The 26,477-nt window shown below is 42.1% G+C and overlaps 1 protein-coding gene across 1 annotated transcript; it reads left to right on the top strand.

Moving 5' to 3' along the window:
• Window positions 1-5,303: 5,303 nt before the first annotated feature.
• On the top strand, window positions 5,304-15,642 carry LOC105056957 (guanosine nucleotide diphosphate dissociation inhibitor At5g09550). The gene is made up of 14 exons (XM_010939350.4): window positions 5,304-5,632; window positions 5,847-5,934; window positions 7,238-7,300; window positions 7,452-7,535; window positions 9,270-9,377; window positions 9,485-9,657; window positions 11,475-11,586; window positions 12,531-12,611; window positions 12,691-12,753; window positions 12,899-13,000; window positions 13,099-13,223; window positions 13,972-14,182; window positions 14,320-14,394; window positions 15,407-15,642. The coding sequence occupies exons 2-14, from the start codon at window positions 5,848-5,850 to the stop codon at window positions 15,461-15,463; spliced, it is 1,341 nt and encodes a 446-aa protein (XP_010937652.1). The 5' UTR covers window positions 5,304-5,632; window position 5,847; the 3' UTR covers window positions 15,464-15,642.
• The last annotated feature ends 10,835 nt before the right edge of the window (window positions 15,643-26,477 follow it).

Genomic DNA, 26,477 nt, shown 5'->3' on the forward strand with positions numbered 1-26,477 from the left:
TGAAAGATGGTTTCAGGAGCTCGGTCAGCAGTTGGGTCAAAAAATTAAAAAGATCCTCAACAATAATGGCTCCTCGAGGCTACCCTACGAAGGATATAACAGCCAGCCGCCATTCATCCCGAGGATTGTACAGGAATCACTTTCCTACACTTCAAACTACCTCAGCTGGAGGTCTACGACTGGATCACCGACCCCATCGATCATGTGAAGACCTTCAAGATAGCCATGCTCTTTCAAAGAGTGTCAGATGCAATCTTCTGTCGAGTGTTCCTCCAACTCTTAAAGGGGCTGCTCAATAGTGGTACTCAAGTTTGAGGTTGGCGTCTATTCATTCCTTTGAAGACTTATACCGGTCTTTCGTCGATCATTTCATCAGCAACTGATGATAGTAAAAGCGATCCGACTACCTCCATACCATCAAGTAAAAAGAGAGTGAGTCAATCTACTCTTTTATGAATAGATTCAATGTGGTGATTCTGAAGGTCCAAAATCTGGACCAATCGATCGCGATAGCCACAATAATGAGCGGTCTCTTGAAGAATGATTTAAAAAAATCGTTAGTTAAGACTTATCCTCGAGATCTTTCGGATATGCCTGTCCATGTAGAGAAGTATGCCTGCATAGAAGAAGCTTTTGCCGATGATACTCCTACTGGTTCAGCCGGTGGGACCCAGCAAGATGCGTCATCCAAGTCATAGGAGAAAAGACGCCAGTGCTCCTGGTCCCCCCTCGAGGTGGAATATGGGGGTCGAAATCATCGATCCTGTAGTCCTTCGAGAAGGATTCGGCAACCATCACCTCCTTGGCTATACGATAGCTACACGCTCCTGACTGTTCTTCAGAGGGAGGTGTTGTTACAAGTGGGCCTGAGTTACCTAAACCTCGACTGATGAGAATGAGATCAAAATACCGTTGAGACCTGAATAGATACTGTTTTATCATCGTGACCACAGTCACGATACTGAAGACTACCACTAGCTTTGCGACGAGATCGAGAGGCTTGTTAGGTAGGGACGGCTGAATCATTTTATCCAAAGAGTGGCCCCTCAATGTCGAGCTTCGAGAGTTCAGCAGTCGTCCCTTCTGCCTCAGAGCATCTCCCTCAATCTCAGCCACAGTAAACACTAGCACAACAGTAACAATAGTAGGGCGAAGGGCAAATGGCGGAAGAAGAACAACCCATTCGAAGAAAAATCTACATGATTACTGGGGGTCATCTGGAATCCAAGCTGAGTGGTGAAAATTGGCCCACATCTAGATGAGGTAACCAAATGCTGACTAATTAATCTTTTGCAGCAAAATGCAGGTCTTGTCGCCTGATGATCAACTTTGATCTGATGACCTGATGATGCGGCAAGTCAAAATCTCACAGTCTACCGAGCAGAGCTAGAAGGAAGCTAAAGCCCAACCGAGTGGATGAAGTGGCACACCCAGAAGCTTGTAGACTAAAGCAGCTCGACGGGACTCCAATATCAAGGTCATGGAACTCAGCGAATCTTCACATATATCACCAATGATGTAACTATTTTTATGAAAATAAAATTGTAGGGCCATCAATTTGTAATTGGCACCCAAGTTCTCCAAGAGTTGCTTCCTCCTTCTACTCGAGACCCTGAATTATAGTCAACTAACGTGAGGGCTAACTTACCAGACCTTCGAGGAGATCTCAACGACTTCGAGGCAGGGCTAACTTACCCGACCCTAACAAAGTTCGAGTCGCACGAGAAGTGAAGGGAGATCCTTAAGGAATCTCCGGAGGACTAACTTACCAGACCCTCGAGAAGATCTCGATGATTGCGAGGTGAGCTAACTTATCGGACACCAGCAAAGCCTGAGTCACGTGAGAAATGGAGGGAGACCCTTAGAAACCTACGGAGATCTAACTTACCAAACTCTTGAGAAGACCTTAATGACTTCAAGGCGGAGCTAACTTACCAGACCCCAGCAAAGTTCGAGTTACGTGAGAAGCAGAGGGAGATCCTTGGAAAACTCTGAAGGGCTAACTTGCCAGACCCTCGAAAAGATCTCGAGACTTCAGGTGGGGCTAACTTATCAGATCCTAGCAAAGCCCGAGTTACACGAGAAGTAAAGGGAACCCTTAGAAAACCTCCGGAAGGCTAACTTATCAGACCCTCGAGAAGACCTCGATGACTTCGAGGTGGAGCTAACTTATCAGACCCCAACAAAGTTCGAGTCACGCGAGAAGCGGAGGGAGACCCTTAAGAACCTTCGGAAGGCTAATTTACCAGATCCTCGAGAAGACCTCGATGACTTCAAGGCGGGGCTAACTTATCCGATCCCATCAAAGTCCGAGTTGTGCGAGAAATGGACCTGCACTTCTCGAAGCCCGTGAAAAATGTCACTTTGTAAGCTTGGGCTATGATCTTAGCCCCTTCTTTCTCCAGCCGTTTTTCCTACTTTAGCACGTTTGAGTAAAATCTTTAATCTATAAATTTACTCCAGAGAAGCTTATAATTCACCTTTCTCTCTTTCAACCTCTTCTTCAGGTGCTACATCTCTGATCCGGTCTTTTAACTCCCAAAAGTGGCTCAAGGGAGGTCTGAACTCTCCTGGAAGTGGAACACCTGTCCTTCAAAGAGCTCTCTCTCCTCGGCTCGTCCCTTCGGAGATTCTGGCCCTCTTGGGCGACCACCATGAGGCTCCTTTGAAAATGAGTTTCAAAACTCAGAGAACCTCTTCTCACTTCAAGTGTCTCCTTAAATGCTCCAAGTTATCATGGCTCCGACGACAGTTTCTTCAGCTTAGACCTCTGTTTTTCAAGAATTTTAATCCCTCTTCGAGGTCTTCAATCTTCTTGTCAGCCCTAGACTTCTATTGTTCGAGGGCCTCATTCCGTCTTTCAGCTTGCCACAATTCTTCGTTTCGATGGAGAATGACTTCTGGGCCTCCTGAAGAGCCTCCTCTGTAAGGTGAGTTCTTTGGCCAGCTCACTTATCTCTCTCAGATGTTCCAATCGATACTTCAGCAAATCGATCTCCTCTTTCTCCATCACCGAAGCATTGAGGTTGGAACTAATGAGACTGCCAGATATTGATCCACATGTGCAAGAGATCTCAAGGCATCGACAGACTGTTTTCTCCCCTTTGTTCATTGAGAAACAACTTTTCACTGGTGGTAGGAGGTTCCTCAAGTATTCCACCGCAGATTAGAGATCTTTCCTATGGATGGAGCACAAGACGTCGGATCTGAGGGTCTGTATGAGTAGTGGATGCAAAAAATGTCCAGCAGGAGTCGCCATCTCCGAAGATCCCCCAGTCTCTATCGTCTTGGTCAGATCTTTCTCCAGATTGTCGACCGCCTCTTCCATTCGCACTTCCTCAATCAGATCTTTTTCAGAGCATTCTTTGACGCTCATCTCTGGTGTCGTCTCTGTTAGTGCCCTATCAGTCGAGACTTCATTTAGAGAACCCTACGTCACAGCTTCTAATGGTTCTACGAGTCAGAATTTGCTCAAGTCTTTTCACACGTTGTAAATCCATCTTGCTCCAAGAAATTGTGACGGACAATCAGCACAAAAGATCTGTGGCTACCCGTGCTTTCAAAGAGCAAATTTAAAGGAGGAAGAAAATGAAAGGCCGCCGCAAACTAATTAAAACCTCGAAGAGATCATCATCTGAGTGGTTCCATCAGTTACACCCATCTGCGTTAGTCACATTAGGCTGACGTCATCCACCTTAAATGCAACAGAAGTAGACGTGAAGGCAAAGCGCATGGCATCGGATTTGAGGTACTTTTGAGTACTCCTTTCGTCTATCCTCAGACTTAGAATAGGAGGATAGTGTTCAGTGATTACCGTGAGCATTATGATTAGCGCTATATCATAATATATGTCAAGCTCTTAGGTCATTAATACGACGCTGACTGTCATATGAGCTGAGAGGCTATCTCCATGCTAAGCTGAGGCATCCTAAGGTCTATCTGTATATGAGCTGTTAACCACTTATCTCTTCGACGTACGATAGCTGTCCATCCCGAATAAGATAAATTTGGCGTAACCATTTCTCCGATCTCGTAGGAGTTTAAGGGCTGAGTTATCTCATCCATTTGGCATGTCCAACGGTCCGACAATCTAAATCGTATAATCTCACAGTTAACAACCAGCTATTCGACATCCTTTTATATAAACAATCAGAGTTCCGAGGATCAAAGTAAGTTCAATCGAATATCTCTTAAAGAATTTGTTGCTGTTTCTTTGTTCTCTATTTTTTGACTGAAGCATCGAAGGTCTTTGTCGAAACCACAATCTCCGATTTGGGACTTGTCTTATAGATCACTTCAGTGCCATCAATGCCGTACGAGGTATTCAATATGTGTCTTCTAACTCTGATCGATTTAAACAGCAACATTTTTATCTAAAAAAATTCAGTTTAAAGTTATATCTATAAATATCTGCCAACATTGATTTCTGGGCATCCTAATTGTGTAAAAATGTAAAAAATAACAATATCACATAAAAATTTTTATAGAAAATAGTTTAACTCATATCAAAATCTATTATAATATTTACATTGACAGGTGTTTGCTGTAATTTTGAAGTGTACCTTTAAAAGCAGTAACGCATGCCAACTTAAGTTCAACAAAGATGTAAATGATCTGGTTTGAGAATATTTTTAAATTAAATTAAATTATTTTATCATTCAAATCAGATCAATCGATGACTACATTTATTTGATTTGATTAAATTTAATATATTATAATATAAAAATTAAAAATATTAAAAAAATATTTTAATAAATAAAAATTAAAATTATCAAAATAATTTTTAAATAATATATATTTTAATTTTTAAATTATTAAAAATAAAATTATGTCTATAGCTAATCAAAATTAGACTCTATTTTAAATTTATGCGTTATGTATACGCACATATTATGTTTATAATTTGATCTGATTAATATTTTTATAAATTAAAATAATTGTTAAATTATTTTATATAAAATTATAAATTAAATTAAATTATTTTAATTTTTAATTAATTTATATTAATAAAAATAATTTAATTTAATTTGATTTAACGATTCGGAACGTCTCTGTATATAGAAAACTCCTTTAACTCTTAATGTTACATTTCAGATCGTCATGTCGGCAAATAATCTGTACGCATGAACTCAACCTCGATGTATCCTTTATAAATACAAGATTTATGTTCTCACCCTCATTTTCCTTCTTCAATTCCGAAAAACTTTTACCGATTTTTTTCTTCCCATCGTGAAACGGTGGAAGTGACTCTCTTCCACCATTAATCCAAAAAAAAAAGAAAAAGAAAAAACATGAGATTTATTTTCTTGGTTAGTACGGGTTTTGCACTCCTGACCACCTGCCCGTTATTTCTTCTTTCCTCCTCCTCGGAGGCGACGGCCTCGCCGTCGGTGGTGTCGACGGCGGCGACCACCGACGGCGACGGCGATGGGAGATCGCGGGGCGCAAGGGTCAAGAGCAGGGCAATTGGGATGATTCGACGCTTCTTGATGCGGAGAGAATGGTGGGGGACACGGTGAGATCGTAGGATGACGTCCTGTTGGTTATCGAACAAGTCCACCGGTGGGGGATGGGCAAAAGGATAGTTGGGGCTACCTACCATGGAGGACGTGTCGTTTGGCTGGTCGTAACGGTAACCGTTTTCCCGGCATTCCCGCGCCTCTAGACCTATTCTCCACCCCTTCCTCACTCTCTCTGATATTTCCGTGCCTATAGATCTATTCTCCTTCCCTTCTTCTCTCTCCGTCTGTGCTTCCCATTCTTTTTCCTCGATCCCTTCCATCTCGAGCTCTTAACCTCGCTTCTTATTCTTGCTCTTCTCTCTTTTCTCTTTAATTTCATCGAAGAATGGATGAGGAGTACGATGTAATTGTTCTTGGGACGGGCCTCAAAGAATGCATCCTCAGCGGTCTTCTATCCGTCGACGGACTCAAGGTTTTTGCCCTCATCTTGTGGTTCTTGTTATTGCCTTATACATATTGTTGTGGTATCTGTGGGAGGGCATCGTTAATCTCACATTGGTTGTAAGTCAAGAGACTTTGGCTTATATGAGATGAGATCTTCTTTCCTTGTGAGGCGCTTTTTAAAGGGCAGAACCGTGAGACCTCATGCCATAATGCCAGAGGTTTATCCAAGCATAATTATGCTAAAGAGGATATATTTGTTATTTTTCTTCTCATATTTTGTGTTGTCAGTGAGCTGCGTAAGAATATCATCAAGATCCATCACTGGTGCTTTGGCAATTGGTAATGCTGTGAAAATTTTGACTTTTTTTATCTTTTCAAAATGGGGAACTTGTGGAGAACCTTTCTTCTTGTTTTTTTACTTCTTATTTTAACACCAAAAAGAGATAAAATTTTGAATTTTCATTGCGATCTACAAACTGCATCAAAAATTTCATCTTGTTTGCATCCAATATTTTGTGCACTCCGATATTTTATTCCAATAAATAAGATTTACAGATTAAGTTGTAGATTTAAGTACTCTAACAGGTTTTTGGTGCATCAGTTCTATATGTTTTGCTTCCCCTTTTAGTTTTAAGTAAAGATAAAATTTCTGTTGAAGAATCATTAGAAATGGAGAAACATGGATCTGTTTAACAATGTCATAAGGAAATTGGTCACACTTCAGAGAATAAAAATATCATAACCAAGTTTTGACCAGCAGATTTTCAACCATAGCCAAATAGCTAGCCCTGCACAATTTGGCATTGAAATGTCCACCTATTAAATGTGAGGTTTGTGCTCATTCCTCTCGCCATCTTTATTCTCTCGTGGATCATAGAAGCTTCTGTTCTTTTGTTAGTGAAAATTCACCTCACTTCTTCAGTTTTGTAACTTGTACAAGTTTGAAATCTAATCTATTGACATATTTATGCTAATGATTGCAGTGTTGAAGCATTTATGCTAATGATCTAACTATTGCTATCATTTTGCTGTAACCTGTTAAATATTAGATCTTTTCTAGAATTTGTAGTTGAATGTCCCTTTTTTTTTAATTTAAATGCAAAGATATTTAGATGTTTAATCACTGCACAAGATATAACATACTGGTTTTCCCTCTTCTCTTAATACACCGAGTCAGATAATACTTGTCCAGAAGATATGCAGATACTTCTTGATTTATTGTGCATCCGAGATTGAGCCCTTGGTGGATATGTTATATAACGGGAACTTCTATGAAGTATCAACATGAGTTGACGTCATTGAAACTAAGATGCTTTTAATTGTTGATCTAGGTCCTTCATATGGACAGGAATGACTATTATGGCGGGGAGTCAACTTCCCTAAACCTTGTTCAGGTGTTTCTGCTATTGACCTTATCATGGCTATGCTTTTTTGTTTTTTGTTTTTTTTTTCTTTTTATTTTCGAAATCCTTGTATTTACCTTTTCTTTTCTTAAACCTGAATAATATTGATGCTTTTTCTCATATTCTTATCATGTAATAATAGCTGTGGAAGCGACTGAAGGGCAATGATAACCATCCAGAACAACTGGGTTCAAGCAAGGAGTACAACGTTGACATGATCCCCAAGGTTGGTGATGGTTTTATTGCTTTTATTCTTAAGTCAGTCATGGTTTGCATTTCTGCCCCATCTCTATGGATGCTACACACATGCTTCCAAATATTTGCTTCATTCATCTTGTTGATTTCTTATTACAGAAGTGGTAAATCTGGGGAAAGGGAAAAAATTAGGGTTCTCCATGCAATAATTATATCTACATCAATTATCAAGATTTCACATGTTAGATAAGGATACTTGTCCCTCCATGTTCAGAAATTTGAATGCAGGTGGAACTCTTATATTCAATTAATGTTCTGATATTGCACCAAGCCACCATTGCAATCTTGGTCTATAGCTACTGATTTTGTCATGTAGTCTATTGATTGCCCAACTTTCTAAAGCTGAGGTTTCTATTTGTGATTTGGAGAGGCGAATTGACATGGTTATTTTGACCAACATGTGTGACCCAAAGCATTAGAAAAGGAATCGAGAAAGTTCTTAGTAAACTGAATGTGCAACATGAGTTACACAACGGAGTGATGTACAAGTTCATTTTCTTTGGCTAGGGGCATTTGTGATTGGAATGTGAGTCATAAGAAAAAAATCTCCCTGCTTCTTTCCTTCATCAAAGTCTATTTCTTTGGTTGTCTGCTATTTATGGGCTTGGGGTATATTAACCATTATGAATAATTCTTCAAAAAACTAAGTTCCTTTTGCCATGGCAATGGTTCATCATGCTCTCTTGGTGATTGACAAAATGATGCTATCTTAGCATATTCTTTGATGGCTTTATACTCTTTAATGTCAGTGCATCTATTCTTGTTTCTTGGCTTCCTTTTCTGCTTTCTATGTTACATTCAGATCTACTTTCTGGCCTTTGTATCCCTTGACTGTTCGTGCCTGTTTAATAGAACTTTATATTAGGTTCCATGTCTCCACTTCATGGGTAGTTTTTGAGTGTCATCGGCTTTGGAGAAGGCTACTTTGATTTCTCTTGTCTGATTTTCCTTTTGTCTCTTACTGGCTTGGACAGCAGTAGACTATCATCCTATTCCTTCAAGGGTGTGATCTGTACCAGTTGGTTTTGTCTTTGCGGATTAAGGAAATATCCTTTTACATTATTTGAAATTAAAAGAAGTTGAACAAATAAGTTACTAGACTAGGCGATAAATAACTTTATTTAGACAGCATACTATCAACTGATTCTTGTAGTAGAAATGGCCAGAATCTATTTAATAGGAGCTTATTCCTCCTATTCTTCAGAAAGAGAATCCATTTCATCCTTTCTTATATGCAACTGACATTACTAAAAGTCATAGTTATTCATTTCCTATTATAGTATTGCAACCATTTTTTGTTGAAGCAAGATCTCAGTAATAAATTGCAAGGCTGCTGCTTGAAGTTATCAATTATTTGATTGTCTCAATTGTCTTATTAAGCTATCATTTTTTATTATTTCATTGGTCTATTTTGTTATCCTTGTATTAAAAGTTGAGACATTACAGATCTTTCTTCAAAACCGGCCTTTAAAAAAAAAAAAAAAAATTCTTAACTTGAGCAGATGCTTCTTAAAGACATCTTTGCATGATGGCCAATGTGATCTGATCTGTTTTCGTATCCCCTTCCTTTGGTCTATTTAAGTTATCAATTACTTGAAGTCTTGAATATTCATGTATAATAGTTTTTAAAGTTGAGACAATATTCATGCTTATCTTACTCTGGCAAATGGTTCTCAAAGACATCATTACCATTCTGATTTGGCAGTTCATGATGGCCAATGGTGCTCTGGTCCGTGTTCTTATTCACACTGGCGTCACAAAATATTTAAACTTCAAGGCTGTTGATGGTAGCTTTGTATACAACAAAGGGAAGGTACAAGTTTGTGATAATTTCTAATTTGCTCTAAATTTGGTCATTTTACTTGGAAAAGTAATGTTTCATTCAGATATTTCACATGTGTTTTACCACTGTACTACCAGATCTACAAAGTGCCAGCTACTGATGTCGAAGCATTGAAATCCACATTGATGGGTCTTTTTGAAAAACGTCGTGCCCGAAAGCTTTTCATTTATGTACAAGATTATGAGGATAATGATCCAAAATCTCATGAAGGCCTGGATCTCAACAAAGTTAAAACCAAAGAGCTTATGGCGTATGAATCTTTTCTTTTCTTCTGCTTTTGTTTATTTGACGGATAATGAAGTCCTGTAAATCAACTGACTATCTAATTGCATAACCACTTTAGCTGTATTTAATTTGTATTTTATACTTTTTCTTAGCTTATTTCTACCTGTCATTACCAATCATACAATAAATTTAATTTTTTTTTGAAAAAAATATGATAATGCTGTCTATTATGAGTCAATGCATACACATACATATGTTGGTATACAGAAAAAGTTTACATTTTTTTCTCCTCTTTCATCTATTTGCATGTACATACAGACATAAATATGTATGAATATGTATGTAGATTACCATCTGCATTGCAATAAAAGAGAGAAAATGATTATGTTATCCAAAGATAAACTTGAATAATACATGATTATTGTTATAAGGTCTTTAATTCATTCTCTTGAGCTTAGGAAAAAAAAGATCAATGAGATTATGGTGCACTGCATAAAAAAGATAAAAAAAAATCAATTCAAAAGTTTGTCTTTGGTAATACAAGCATGTAACTGGAATATAATATGGTAATCATGAGGGAGAAAAATTTGTATATGGAGCTTTATGTGTTTGTTTTAAAGATCACAGGGTACAGAGATTCTTAAAGTAGTGAAAGGATACCAAGGGTCATGTGTTTGATGCTCCAGTGCAAATAGAAGCAACCACTGAATATAGGAAACAAGGTGTAAGTGTCTAAGCATGTGTGTCCAATCAACAAAATGAGGCAACTTTACAAATACTAGCCCATGTCTCTTGCTGAGTTGAAGGAAATTCGATCTTTATGGACAGTGCCTAGATTACCCCAAATTTAGTATTTCTTGTTGTCCGACATGAGACACTTGGGACATTTCATGACACTCCTTAATGCTTTATATCATGATACTTGTCTGCTCATGGCACTTCTACATAAAAGTATATTTAAACCTGACATAGCATTCGTCAGATATTGTATTTATTCGTTGTGCAAATAGTCTCAGTGAGTATTGGTTGTGTACATATTCATATTTATGTGCACCTATAAGATTCAGATGTGTTGCTGCATTAGGTTTCTTAAAGATTCCGATGCAATATTCTTCTGGACACTTGGTGCTCATTTCAGTTGTCTGAGCAATGCTGCTTATGGAAGTGTCCAACCCTTGTGGTTCTCTTTATCGTGAGATGCTGATTTAACTTGTTCTGTTCAAGGAATTTTCTTTTTGTAATTGTTGGAAAACTTACGCATACTTGGCCTTATTATTATTGTTATGCACGTGCGCATGTGTGTGCAAGCTTACATTCAGGCATGTGTGCAGATGCGTGCTTGTCTATGTGTCCTTTTGCTTACTGATGTATGCATATATATATATATATATATATATATATATATATTTAATGACTTGATGACTGAAGGGCATTTTAAAGAAAGATTAAAGGATGTGAACTGTGAAGGCTGTGGAGGTGAGAGTACCCAAAGGGAAGCAAAGATATCTTGTTGCTGTAGCAATTTTTTATTTTTTATTGGTTGAAGGAAGATATTTAGGTATCTTCAAGTTGGTCTCCTCTGCTATGGTGCTGAAACAACAGAACTGGATTTGTGATTTTGTTCTTACAAACATAGAGTAATGCAAATTTAGATTTTGAGAAAGAATAGACCTCTATCATCTTTTAGAGCTTAAGTCTTCTTCAACTTGTCATAGGAAACCCAAGAAATTGAGCATATTATCTTGTATAATAAATAAATAAATAATACTCTATTTTTTGATACCATTTAATATATGAATTAAAGTTTTTTTTTTTTTAAACAACTTTCTTTCTTTGATGTAGCAAATATGGGTTAGAGGACAACACAGTTGATTTTATTGGGCATGCATTGGCACTTCATAGAGATGATAGCTACCTTGATGAGCCTGCAATTGATACTGTGAAGAGAATGAAGGTAAATGCGTATTTGTAATGCTCTTGACTCTTGACTTTAGTATTGATAGTTTTGAATGTTGTGCTTTGTATATTATTACAAATGTCATATTTTTTGTACATTAAAGATGCAGTGTCATATTTTTTGTACATTAGATGAATTTCTCTTCCATGCACCAAGAGCAGAAACCTATCTTTGACCATAAACCTAATCATCAAGCATTGTCCCTGTCATTTGGGATTGGTTTTATAAATCCTTCTTTTCTGATCGTTCTTATAAAACACTGTGCAACTACAAGCATTTCCAAATTCTTTTTCTCAAGTCTTTCACTTTTCTTTCATGCCTTTACTCAGATCTGAGTCTTTTTCCTTACCACAACCTCCTCATACTTTTGTTGCATATGCTCATACCATCTCAACGAATTCTCCACCACTTAGTCTTGAAGTGATGCAACTACTGTTCTTGTTCCTATGTTGTCATTCTTTACCTGTCCTCCCTCCTTTTGGCATACCGCCATCTCTGCAAGTTCATCCCTGCAATGCTCATTTTTGCACTCTTACCTTCTGTAAAGCAGATCTTGTTGTCATCTTTTGCATTCAGTATGTAAATACGGGACCTAGGAGAAGCTACAAAAAGTTGTCAAACATCTTTTATTGCTATTATTTTAAGGAATTTAATTTTAATTTTAATTTTTTAATCTTCTGCTTTTCTGGGAGTTTTCAGTACTTTCACCATCTTGAATGAAACCAACATGTTTTGATCTGAAACAGAATTATTTAGTTCTGAAGCTAATATGTATTTGTTCAGTACTTCAAGGTTTTGTGGTCATATATGTTGGAGGCTTTTTGAGATGCATCTGTTGCAGGAATGTGGAGATTTGGATTCAGTGCAGCTCTTGCATTGCATCTTAGAATTACTTGTGACATTATATGAGTGCTCATCATTGTTACATTTATTTTGAGCAGCTTTATGCAGAATCTTTGGCACGCTTTCAAGGAGGATCTCCTTATATCTATCCACTATATGGGTTGGGAGAGCTTCCCCAGGTATGTTTTCATAAATCACCATGGCTGGTATGGATGATAGTTTCCAATATGTTGAAATGTCACGTGCCGTTGTTTGTAGGGTTTTGCTCGTCTTAGTGCAGTTTATGGTGGAACCTACATGCTCAACAAGCCAGAATGCAAGGTAAAGAAATTTGATCTATTTTTGTTTAAGTTAGTTCATTTTTGTACATCTTTAATATATAGTGTTGGTTGATCATAAAGGACCGACAAACCTCAAATTTGTTAAACATATTTAAGAAACCTGAAGAACAAGGATTGCATGATAGGTAGAGTTTGATGCAAACGGAAAAGCTCATGGTGTGACGTCTGAGGGGGAAACAGCTAGATGCAAGAAAGTAGTTTGTGACCCTTCATACTTGCCTGATAAGGTAAATATTTCTCAATTTGAAAGGATTTATGAAATTGCGGCTCCCATTTCTAATTGTATAGAATGGATCTCTGATCTCCAATTGACCAATTTTAACAGGTTAAAAAGGTTGGAAGAGTAGCACGCGCTATATGCATAATGAGTCATCCCATTCCAAATACCAATGATTCACACTCAGTGCAGATCATCCTGCCACAGAAACAAATAGAGCGTAAATCAGACATGTAGGTTTGACTGAATATCTGTTGTTATTTTCTGCATTTGCATGCATTGCCTATTTGAAGTCACACGAGTAAAGGCTCAAAATTTTGGCATGTATTTTTAAAAAATCATGCTTTATTTTTTCCATCAATTAATTAACAAAGTTGTGGTAATCAGTCAATTAGTAACCAAAAGAGTCATTTATTCTGAAAAAAAAAGAGCGATAAATAGATAGTTTTCAATTCTCTTCATTTTAAGACAGGATTCTAAAAAGATTTGTTTCTGATGTCTCTGTCTTAGTGAAATATCTTTTGATTTATTTATCCTTGAATTTAGCTTCTAACATTAACATTTTGTTCTTTGGTTTTTATAACAATTAAATATCTAGAGACAAGTTTCCTGTCTAAATAATTCATCTAGCGACATCGGGACATTCTTTACAAATGGCCTTGATAAGTTTTTGTTAAGAAAGGGTAAAGGTCTTGTGTTTTAAAAGCTCAACAAGTAGCTACTGTCTCTGTGTTATGAAGCCTTAAGTTTTATTTTCTTGTAAATATTTTATAGTTATAAAGAACTTCCTATCTTGTCCTAATTAAGAATGGATGTAGATGAACAAAGAATGTCCGTGCAGAAGCAAATGTTGATTGTGTTTTATGGATGCGATCTACCAATTTATTATAAAGTGGATGAGAGGAAGACATTTTTGATCTACTAATAAATCACAGTTGAAGTCTCTTAATATTGATGTCAGAATTGTTTTATTAATTTCAGGTACGTGTTTTGTTGCTCTTACACTCACAATGTAGCCCCCAAAGGGAAATATATTGCTTTTGTCTCAACTGAAGCTGAAACTGACCAACCTGAGGTAGAACTGAAGCCTGGGATTGATTTACTTGGATCTGTGGACGAGATCTTTTTTGATATTTATGACAGATATGAACCTATCAACAAGCATGATGAGGACAATTGCTTCATATCTACAGTATGTATGGGTGAATCTTGTCGTTTGTTTGATAAGAGCTACTTAATTTTCCATTCCCAAGAATGTTTAGTGAAAACTTCTTTTGTGTATAATGGAACCTAGTTAGTAATTCTGATTGGTAGTGATTTTCTTTGCAGAGTTATGATGCAACGACGCACTTTGAGTCAACAGTACAGGATGTGATCTCCATGTACAGTAGGATAACTGGGAAGGTAATATTTCATTATTTCAAATGCATGCTGGTACAATGATTTGTTTTACCTTTTAAAGTTGAGATCTCTCTCTCTCTCACTCACTCACTCACACACACACACACACACACACACACATATATATATAGAGAGAGAGAGATTTGACTACACTCAGGTGGATCTTCACTCAGATCCGGTTAGATTTGACCACATTGATGATTTGAGCCACCTGTAAATTACTTACATACCTAAAATCATGTAACCTGGAGATCCATAGCTTATGTATCAAGTGGTCAAAAAATTGGACGGCCTAAATAAAAAATTAAATTCTATGTTTTTTTTTTTTATCAGTTGATGCATAGACTAGGGATAGCCAAATCACATAATTTTTGGTGCGTAAGCAATTTCCAATGGTTCGGATCATTGATGTGGACTTTTATTGTCCAATGTAGGCTTGACTGAATGTGAGTGGAGATCCACTCAAACACGGCCAAGTCCAGCTCTCTCTCTCTCTTTCTCTCTCTCTCTCATATATATGTATATAAGATAATGCCCTTGTACATTAGTTACATTTTCACTTAAAGATGTATAAATTTTTCCCCAAAACAATATGGTAATGTGCATGGAGTTCTGTAAGTTAATAGTTTAGTTTTGAAAGCTGTAGATTGATGAAGTTTGGGAATTAGCTACAGGGCAGTTACATTAATAAATTGGAAACCAATATGGTGCTGTGTTTCTTGGAAATGCTTGGCACAGGTCCTACATGTGTCCAAATCCACCTTAAGATAATCCTTGTGACACATGAAATACTTGCAGGGCCCGCATACAACTGCTGGCATTTAAAAAAATAGCCACAATGTCATCTCTACAAAAAATTACTAAGATAGTAGCCCGTGTAATAATCATAATGTAAAACCTAGCTTTCTCCACCATCATAGGCTTTTCCAAGTGCCTAAGAGCACCAGAAAGAATATCAACTTACTGCAGTGTTTAGACTTATGGTAATTATCTATTATTTTCTTTCATGACACAGGAGCTTGATTTGACCGTGGATCTGAGTGCTGCCAGTGCTGCTCCTGAAGATGCTTAGATTTTCTTCTCAACCTAGATCGAGTAAAAGGATGACTATAGAACGATCAAACATTTGTTTGTTTTTATTTTCCATTCACATCCTGTGGGAGATTCCATTGTCCTTGTAGGTGCACATTGGAAGCTCATTTTTTATTTTCATGAGTACCATGAGTCAATGCGAGTAGTGAAATTAACACATTTGAGATGGTGGTTCTTGCCTTAATTTGTGGGGATCATACAGGCTGTTGTTGTCTGACCATGTGGTGGGCGATTTCTATGCTGTTTGCCAGAGAATTTCACATATGTTGATCGTACCTGTATTTATGGTCATCTGGTCATACCTGAATATAGGCACCAAGCCATGCAGTAATGTCCCATGATGCTAAATACAAGTTGAACTACTTGGTTTGTCGGAGCCAAGAAGGCTAGCTTGTTGGAGTTAAGAGCTTGGAGCAGACATCAGACACCAATTTAGTTGAGTAGTTGGCAGGCCCCAAAAGCTCATCTTGACACATCATTGTGTATGCATGTATGATTCCTGTATAGCCTAATTTATTTTATTTAGCTTGTATACCTGCAGCCAAAGTTTGTAAAAGGCCGATCCTTTCAGAGCTCTTCCGGCTTCCGACCTTGGGTGGCATCTCTCTGAACCTCTTCGACTGTCCGAACTTCTATAATACCATCTAGACTTCTCCGATAATGAGCTCCCCCATTCATTTACCGGACTGCTCCAAATGTTCCCTGGGCTTCATTATCAGCCGACTTTCTACAGTGATTGGCTATCCTCTGAATTTCTTCCAGACTTCTTCCGACCACGAACGATTTTACTTCGAACTTCTTCCGGACTTCGTCAATGTTCGAGCTTCTTCAACAGTAGGATTTTTACCGTAATTAGACTCCATTCAAATTTCTACGGCGATCGACTGTCCTTCGGATTTCATCCGAGCTCTTATAAGAGCCGGATTCCAATCGAATTCCTACAGTGGATGGATCACAGACGAACTTCTACTGCAAGCAGTCTATTCCGAACTTCTACTGCAAGTGGTCTACTCCGAACTTCTACTGTAAGCAGTTTACTCTGGATCTCTACTGTAAGCGAATTTCATCCGAGTTTCTACTGTAAACGAATTCCTTCCGAACTTCTATTACAGGTGGACTTTAGCCGAGCTTCTTCAATAAGCGGTCCCTATCTGAACTTCTACAAGAATCAGACTCTGTCTGAATTTTCATAGCGGATGGATTCTGGACAAATTTCTACAACGGATGGGCTTCAGCAGTTAGATTTCTACAACGGCCGACCGCCTCCAGTGTCTGTCGTACCTCCCCAGCCATCAACCTTCAATAGCGTCAGTCGGACTTCAACAATACCAATCGGACTTCCACAGGATCCTCCAGACTCCTCCAGCAGACGAACCTCCACAACGTCATCCGAAGTCCACTGTCGGTCGACCCTTTACCGGATTCCTCATAAAATCAGACTTTTCCAACAGAAAGTCTCCGTTCGAGCTTCTACAGCAGATGACTCCCGTCTGCAGCATCAGCGCTCTAGGCATCCGACAACAGTGGACTCATCAGCAACCTCGAAAACATCCGAGCCTCTCTTAGATTGCAGAGACAGAGAGCCATTCCGCTCCTTCAGACGTTCCAGCGAGCTTCAGCCGTCAGGCTCGAACTCTCTGGCAAGTCACGATAATGGCCACTACCCCACTCCACTCCCTGTAATAGATTTCATGTGGCCTCACCACTCTCTGGCAAGTCACGACTACGGACACCACTCCACTCTCCATAACAAACTTCACGTGGCTCTGAACAGCCCACTGACGCCACTACTCTCTGCAACAAACTCCACGTGGCTCCTAACGGCCCACTACCAGGCGATTACAGACGTCGCTGTCAATCAGTTATGCTCTCTGTCTATAAAAGGGATCCCCAGATACGTTCTTCTCTAAGCTCTAAACTCTATCTCGAAACTCTGTCAAAATCTCATTTGAGTACTCCATTTCTGTTGAAGCAGAGTACTGACTTGAGCGTCGGAGGGTCTTGCTGGAGCACCCCCAACTCCGGTTTAGACTTCCCTTGCAGGTTCCGACGGTGGCCGCGGTCATCTCGACTCCAGCTTCTCCGGCATCGGTGAAATTCTGCACCAACAAAATTGACGCTAGAGGAAGGGGGCGGTGTGAACCTTCACAGTACCCTTGTTCTTAAAGGAGTGCTCAACAGGATTGTCTTCGGTCAACTTCTTCAATATTTTTCTCCTTCTTCTCATATCAGATCTTCACCTGATGCCTCCCTGAAAGGCATCCACCAAGCGTTCCATGGCCTCCGCGGCCAGATCTCAGCGAGCTCCGGTCTCGTCTCCAGTTTTTCAGGCTCCTCCTCCTCCGACAACGGTAGTCGGCATGGAGCAGTTTGACTTGCTGGTTCAGCAGGTCAGGGGCCTCACTGAAGTAGTGCAGGCCATGCAGCAGCAGCCGCAGGCATCAGTGCGGTTGGAAAAAGCATCGTCGGAGTTCCAGAATCCGGCAACTGATCGGGCCACTTGGGCAAGTCACCCTGTCTTCCCCGAAAAAGGGAAGCAGAAGGCGGAGAGCCCACCATCCGATCACGATTCCACCCCCGGAGAGTCCCTACCTCCATTCCACTAGAAGACCCACGAAACTCGCAGTCGAGAGGACCTCCTGGATCAAAGATTTCGAGAGATGAACCGACGAATCGAACAATGATGCTACTCTATGGCGTGCCAGATGCCATTCTGTGCTGAGCTTTCCCGTCTACCTTGAAGGGAGCAGCAAGAAATTGATACTCGACACTGAAGCCGGGTACTATCTTCTCCTTTGATCAGATGAGCCACCAGTTCATTGCTCATTTCGTTAGCAGTCGACGCCCCCGGAGAGGTTCGGAGTCTCTCATCAACATCAAGCAAAAGGAGGAAGAATCCATTCGAGCTTATGTCAACCGTTTTAACGTCACCGTGTTGGAGGTCCGGAACTTGGACCAATCGATCACGATTGCTGCCCTGAAGGGCGGTCTCCAAAAGAACGATCTTCTGTTTTTCTGAAAAAAAGTATCCCAGGGACTTTGCTGATTTGCTGGCTCGGACCGAAGGATATGCCCGAGCAGAAGAAGCCTTCAAGATGAAGGATGAGGAGGCCGCGAAGGAGCGGTAGGCGGGAGACTCCAGCAAGCCCGCAGTTGAAAAAGGGCCGAGTGAAGCTCGGCCACGTTCTCGAACTCTCTCCGGACACAAGCGTGTCCAGACTCCTCCCCGGGCTCGTAGGCAGAGAAGCCCGGACCACAGAATTCGATGGGGCTCTCCCCCAGGAAGATTCCACAGCTACGCCCCTCTCAACGCATCGAAAATTCAAGTGCTGATGGAGGTCAGGGAGCAGCTGCCGAGGTTGAAAAGGATGCGCACACATCCTGAGAAGCACAACCCTAACAAGTTCTACCTCTATCATCGTGACCACGGCCACGACACGGAGGAGTGCATTCAGCTCCGAGACGAGATCGAGGAGCTCATCAGACGAGATCGGCTCGACAGATTCATTCGACATCGACTTGGAGGTAGGGAAGATCGGTCGAGGGCCCTGACGCAACCGGAGCCACCAAGGAGGGAGGAGCAGCCTGAAGATCGGCCTCCAATTGGAATCATCAACTCCATCTCTAGAGGACCCCGATGGGGAGCAAACCTTCCGCGACTATGGGATTCGAAAAATCTACGAATGTATTACCAATAACTTTGCTTTAAATAAAAGTTTCTTTCATATTTGCATATCTTTTCTTTTGGCATGAGCTCATAATGACAGGGAGTAGCTCCTTCCGACAATCGAAACTAAGCGTGTTAGGAACAGGAGGAAAACCTCATCCTAACATGAGTAAAGTCGAAGATCCGATTATTTAAAGATCGGATGGGGGGAGAGGTCCTTACAACGGCCCTTATGTGCCCCCACAGCCATGTTAGGAACAGGAGGAGAATCTCATCCTAATATGAGCAAAGTCGAAGGTCCGATTATTTAAAGATCGGATGGAAGGAGAGGCCCCTACAATGGCCCTTATGTGTCATCACAGTCATGTTAGGAACAGGAGGAGAACCTCGTCCTAACATGAGCAAAGTCGAAGGTCCGATTATCTAGAGATCGGATGAGGGGAGAGGTCCTTACAATGGCCCTTACGTGCCCCCACAGCCCTGTTAGAAACAGGAGGAGAAGCTCGTCCTAACATGAGCTGAAATTGACTGTGTCAGAAATAGGAGGAGAACCTTGTCCTGACACAAATGAAGACCCGATCGATCAAGATCGGACGAGGAGGAAAGCCTCCTCAACGGCTCCTCTACACTCCCACAACCCCGTTAAGAGCAGAGGGAAGACCCTCACTCGAACACAAAAAAAAAAAGAGGAGAGAGAAAAAGAAAAAGCGACGAACTACACCGGTGATAAGGAAAAAATAAACTACATCAAAGACTCAAGGGATCTCGTCTCAATGAGGAAGAAAATCCTTGTCGACAATCTCCAATCCCTAAGGGTGAATCAACACGACGACGATCAGGTACCTTCAAAAAATGTCGACATCGAGCAAGATAAAAGATAAAAAAAGCTCAGTAAACAACAACTCAAAGCAAGAATAGACGAGGTAATGAAAAAATTTTCTTTTCATTTTATTAGTGGAGTGTACATTACAAAGCCTTTGAAGGCCAAAAAAGAAAAACGACAAGAAAAGAAAAGAATACATAAAATAAAAGATAAAGAAGCTCTAAAGAAGCTCGGCTTCTTCAGACTTCGAACTCTCGATTCCAGCCATCATCGAGGATTGCTTTAAGTTTTCGACTTCTTCTTCCAATTCTTTCTTTCTTAACAGCATCTTCAGATACATCTGGTGGAACTGCCGACTCTCGCCCTCCGACTCCCGAAGTCTCTTCCTCAGAACTTCGGACTCCGCCTCGGCATCCTTGACCAACTGCTGCTCGTAGGTCAGTTGAATATTCAGCCACTGCAGTTCGGCCTTCTCCTGCCCAAGGGCCACAGATAGTTCTTCCATGGTCCCCCTCAAGGAGTGGAGCTCATCGGAGCCTTGTGCAGAGGCGGACTGGACTCTCTCAGACAACTGCCTCTGAAGGCAGGCAACTTCATCGGTCGCCGTCTTGAGCTTCCTTCGGTAATCCTCTACTTGCCCGCACCAGCCGGCTCGATAGGCATTATAATTCGTCCCGACGTCCTGTAGCTGCTTCTGAAGGTCGGAGAATTTCTTCGATTAGACTCGGTCGTGGTCGGCCTGAGTTGTGAGACAGGATGAGCCCCCTTCCAACTGGCCGATCTTCTCCTGTGCAGCCGCCAGCTCAACTTCAAGAGAGCCGATCTTGGAAGCCTGAGTCCAAGATCAGTCGCTGACACATTTTTGGAGTTCCTCAAGCTCCACCACGAAGTCGGCCTTCCTCCAGGTGTATTCCATGAAACCCTTTTTATGGAGGTCCCGAAATCGAGTAGCCTCCGCAGTGACTTCCGAATGACTCTTCCTCAGCAGGTGAAATTCATCATCCAGTTTTTTGAATTTCTTCGTCAAGTGACGAACTTTCCTTCTGAGGTCTCGGATCATCGACTTCAGAGGAATCCCCTGTGGTAGGGGAAGAGCTTCGGCAGGACACTGTCGTTGGGAGACAAGAGCGCCACAACTCAAATTAGTGCAAGAAGACAAAAGAGAAGGAAAAGAATGCAGAAGAAGAAAAAGGAGCTCTCTGTAAAGAAGAATCCGATTTCATTGATTAAATAGTTTTTAAGTACAAGAGAACGAAGAAAAGTCGCCACAAAGGAAAAATACAAAATTAGAGGTTTCGGACCTCTAGGACAGAAGTGGAGAGGCTCGGCGCCCCGGAAAGTCGGTCGCGGCAACCGCTACAGTCGAGGAGGTCCCGACTGGAGGAGGACCAGCAGCGGCTTCGGAAGGTCCGACTTTATCGTCGAATGCCTCATCCAGAAAGCTGAGATCCAGTTCGAAAAATTTTTCGGGCACCTTCTCTTGGCAGAGCTCAAGCCCTTGATGAAGGCGTCCTAGCCGAACTGGACCTGCAGATCCTCCATCTCGAAGAAGGTCTTGAACTCCTCCACTGCTCGGACCCCTACCTCCGAGACTAGGGACGGGATCTGCGCTTTCAGCTTGGAGACCTGCACCTTCAGTTCGGAGACCTCGGCCTCTGCCTTCTTTCTTTCCTCCTCCAAGGCGGCCCTCAGGTCGGACGAGGTTTGTCCCTCCATCTGCAGCGCCTCCTGGAGACTTGCGACCTCGACGATCTTCTCCTTGAGCGGGCGGCCTCAGCCAAGCGACCTTCCTCCGCCTGGGCTGCCTCTCTCTTGGCGTTCTTCATCGCCTCGACGTTGGCGATGAGCTGGTGCCCAATCTACAAGAGCGGCCGGGGAGTCAATATAAAAGCTAAGGAGTAAACTAAGTAAAGAAGCAAGAAGAAAAAAATGAATTGACCTACCTCGAGAAAGGATCCCAGAGAGTCCTAGACCTGCTGCTTAGGATCAGCATGGACGATCCTGTAGACGACCTCGGACAGAATGCACCCTTCGACCAGCCTCTTTATTAAATCCCTATTGTTGAAGGGATTTTCCCCCAGATCTTCCTCGGAGCCGTCGGCCCCCTCGATGGCAGCCTTGCGGCTGCGGCTCTTGCGGGTCAGGGTCTTCTTCCTCTCCTCCTTTCGGCCCCCGGTGCCCCCTCGGGACGAGCCTCTGGAGCGGGAACCTCGGCCAGGGGGCTCCATGAAGAGGCTCGGGGGACTTCGGACTCGATGTCAGAGGGGGCGTCGACGGCAACGGCCGCCTGAGCAGGCGCGGCCGAGTTCGTCTCTTCTGTCCTAGCTCTCTTCGCCGACCCCGAAGTCGCGGCACCTTTTCTTTTGTGGGTCTTGAGACCTTGGGCTAACCTCCGAGCCACGCCTGTATCCATGTCTGCAATAAAAGAAGATCGACACGGCTCAGAAATAGAATAAGAGAAAGAAAAAGCAGCAAATATATATATATATATATAATATATATATATAATAATAATGATAGTAACGATAGGGTTAAGAGGGCTTAGGCCGATGTTGAATAAGAGTTGTTCCTTCAGAAGATCAGAGAGAAGGGGGGCTGGATAGGCCTCGAGCTTATTGGAGGCTTCGAAGTCGTCCCTTCCCAGGGTAGAAGCCCGACGGACGGAATCCCTCAAAGAGCCCTAGGGGGTAATCCCAGCTCCAAGGTCGGGCATCGGATGTAGAAATACCTCTCCTTCCAGTTGTGGATAGAAGAGAGGGTGCCTTTCAACAACCCCTTTCTACCGAACTAGGAAGAGAAGTACCACCAGTCCTTTGCCGAAGGATGACGCTTGAAAGTATAGAAATTCCTAAACAAAGAAAGGGTTGGCTGGACTTCGGCTAGGCGACAGAGGGAAAGAAACCCTATCAAAAATCTAAAGGAGTTCGGCGCTACAAAAACTAAAGAAATGTTTAAAAAGCAGAAGAGAACGATGACAAAAGGCGGGAGCGAAAGTCAAAGCTCGGTGCGGAAAGCTTCTTGGTATAAACAGAAGCAGCCAGGGAGAGGAGCGCTAGCCCGACCAGTTGGCCCGAAAAGCTCCAGCTCGTACTCCGGAGGAACCCCGTACTGAATCCTAATCAGTGAGAGTTCCTCCGGAGTCAGAGAGCTGGGAATGGTGTCTGGTACAAAGACCAGACGAGGTTCTTCTATAGAGCTAGGGTTTTGTGGGACTGAAACGGATGAACTCCTAGAACTGCTAAAGGAGGAAGTGTTGGAGGATATTTTGAATCAAGTGAAAACTCTAAAAATCTCAAAAAAATTAAGAAAAATAAGAGATGGGGCGCTCGCGGAAAACTGAACAAGCGGAATGTAAAGGAGGGAAAATGAAAAAAGAACAATAGGGAAGAAAAAAAAAGAGAGAAGAGGAGAGTTCTGGAACTAACTTAGGCTGGTCCGAGAGGTGCAGAGATGTAGAGATGGGGATCGACTCGAAAAATGCTTAAGGCCGAAAGGGATGGAACTCTCGGGGAAGAAGAAGGGCACCAACAGGACTCTCAGGCAAAATGAAATCCCTGGAAGAGGGGAGCGGGTTTAAATAGGCAACCGGGCCCGGTGCAGTAATGATTGCGGATCTCCTCTGACCGACCTACACTCGCCGCGTATCCCACTCACCATGGCAGGCGGCTGAAAGTGGCTGACAGCTGACAGAACCATTATTGCGCCATACCTAGAGCAACGCTCCGGTGGAAATTCTAAAAAAATCTTTTCGGATCGTCTTGATTTGAAAAGGCTCCAGCACTAGCGTACCAAACGTCAAAATATCTAGAAACAATCAAGTACGAAAATCGAAAAAGGCAACTTCGGCTGTGAAAATTTTTCTGTACTTCATTCGAAACCCGAACTCGAAAGTAGGGCGACTGGTGTTGGGTATAAAATACCTCCAGCCGAAGTTTGTAAAAGGCCAACCCTTCCAGGGCTCTTCCAGCTTCCGACCTTGGGTGGCATCTCTCTGAACCCCCTCAACCGTCCGAGCTTCCATAATACCATCTGGACTTCTCCGATAATGAGCTCCCCCATTCATCTATCGGACTGCTCCAAATGCTCCCTGAGCTTTATTATCAGCCGATTTTCTACAGTGATTGGCTACCCTATGAATTTCTTCCAGACTTCTTCCGGCCACGAACGACTTTACTCCGAACTTCTTCTGGATTTCGTCAATGTTCGAGCTTCTCCAACAGCAGGACTTCTACCGTAACCAGACTCCATCCAAGTTTTTACGATGGTCGACCGTCCTCCGGATTTCATCCGAGCTCTTACAAGAGCCGGATCCCAGCCAAATTCCTGCAGTGGATGAATCACAGATGAACTTCTACTGCAAGTAGTTTACTCCAAACTTCTACTGCAAGCGGTCTACTCCGAACTTCTACTGCAAGCAGTCTACTTCGGATCTCTACTGTAAGCGAATTCCATCCGAGCTTCTTCTGTAAACGAATTCCTTCCAAACTTCTATTACAGGCGGACTTCAGCCGAGCTTCTTCAATAAGCGGTCTCCATCCGGACTTCTACAAGAATCGGACTCCGTCTGAACTTCCATCGCGGATGGATTCCGGACGAACTTCTACAACGGACGGGCTCCAGCAGCTGGATTTCTACAATGGCCGACCGCCTCCAGTGTCTGTCGTACCTCCCCAGCCATCAACCTTCAATAGCGTCAGTCGGACTTCAACAACGCCAACCGGACTTCTACAGGATCCTCCAGACTCCTCCAGCGGACGAATCTCCACAACGCCATCCGAAGTCCACTGTCGATCGACCCTCTGTCGGATTCCTCATGAAACCGGACTTTCCCAACAGAAAGTCCCCGTCCGAGCTTCTACAGCAGATGACTCCCGCCTGCAGCATCAGCGTTTTAGGCATCCGACAACAGTGGACTCGTCAGCAACCTCGAAAACATTCGAGCCTCTCTTAGATTGCAAAGACAGAGAGCCATTCTTCTCCTTCAGACGTTCCAGCCGAGCTTCAGCCGTCAGGCCCGAACTCTTTGGCAAGTCACAACAATGGCCACTACCTCACTCCACTCCCTGTAACAGATTCCATGTGGCCCCACCACTCTCTGGTAAGTCGCGATAACGGATACCACTCCACTCTCCATAACAAACTCCACGTGGCTCTGAACGGCCTACTGACGCCACTACTCTCTGCAACAAACTCCATGTGGCTCCGAACGGCTCACTACCAGACGATTACAGACGTCGCTGTCAATCAGTTACGCTCTCCGTCTATAAAAGGGATCCCCAGATACGTTCTTCTCTAATCTCTAAAATCTATCTTGAAACTCTGCCAAAATTCCATTTGAGTGCTCCATTTTTGTTGAAGCAGAGTACTGACTTGAGCGTCGGAGGGTCTTGCCGGAGCACCCCCAACTCCGGTTTAGACTTTCTTTGTAGGTCCCGATAGCGGCCGCAGTCATCTCGACTTCAGCTTTCCGGCATCAGCGAAATTCTGCACCAACAATGATTCTTGCCTTAATTTGTGAGGATCATACAGGCTGTTGTTGTCTGACCATGTGGTGGGCGATTTCTATGCTGTTTGCCAGAGAATTTCACATATGTTGATCGTACCTGTATTTATGGTCATCTGGTCATACCTGAATATAGGCACCAAGCCCTGCAGTAATGTCCCATGATGCTAAATACAAGTTAAACTACTTGGTTTGTCGGAGCCAAAAAGGCTAGCTTGTTGGAGTTAAGAGCTTGGAGCAGACATCAGACACCAATTTAGTTGAGTAGTTGGCAGGCCCCAAAAGCTCATCTTGACACATCATTGTGTATGCATGTATGATTCTTGTATAGCCTAATTTATTTTATTTAGCTTGTTGCAATGTTGAAGACCATGAGCCCACCGAAGATATCTTGAGAAAACCGTTCTAGTTCCAACTCTATATCTAAGACAATGAACGGGTGAAGGGTGATTAACCTGAACAGAGCATTTTCAACTCCATGTGTGCCATCATATTCCTGGGTAAACCATCTATGATCATGAAGGCCACCCACGTAAAATTCATGCACTTCCTTTATGCCGTATTTCATCACGAGAAATAACGAGCTTTTGTTTCAGTCTTTTTTACTTCCACAGAGATTTGTGAACTTACAACCTGTTTAGCAGAACATCCAACCAGTTGAAGGTTCTTGCATCAGATGATAATTTTTTTTTTTTTCCAAAAGAAGAAGGATGGGGATGATTAGACATTGGATCCTTGCACGTTATTGGTATGAGTTGGATTCTTCTCTGCCAGAACGCTGAAACATGATTTATGGTTCTTCTTCTCTATCTCCTAAAATAAGCTAGCTGCGATGTAGCTTCTGTTGCTTGCATCAAATTCTGCATTCTAATCACTTTTATCATCTAATGCACCCGAACAACACCCCCTTGACATGACATCGGAGCATTTCGATTTGATGGCCGATAGAGGGGCACCTTTTGCATGCACATTTGCTAAGGATGATCCTGTTCTAGACAGGA

The sequence above is a fragment of the Elaeis guineensis genome, chromosome 14, assembly GCF_000442705.2.
Source record: "Elaeis guineensis isolate ETL-2024a chromosome 14, EG11, whole genome shotgun sequence".
In the NCBI taxonomy this organism is placed as follows: Eukaryota; Viridiplantae; Streptophyta; class Magnoliopsida; order Arecales; family Arecaceae; genus Elaeis; species Elaeis guineensis.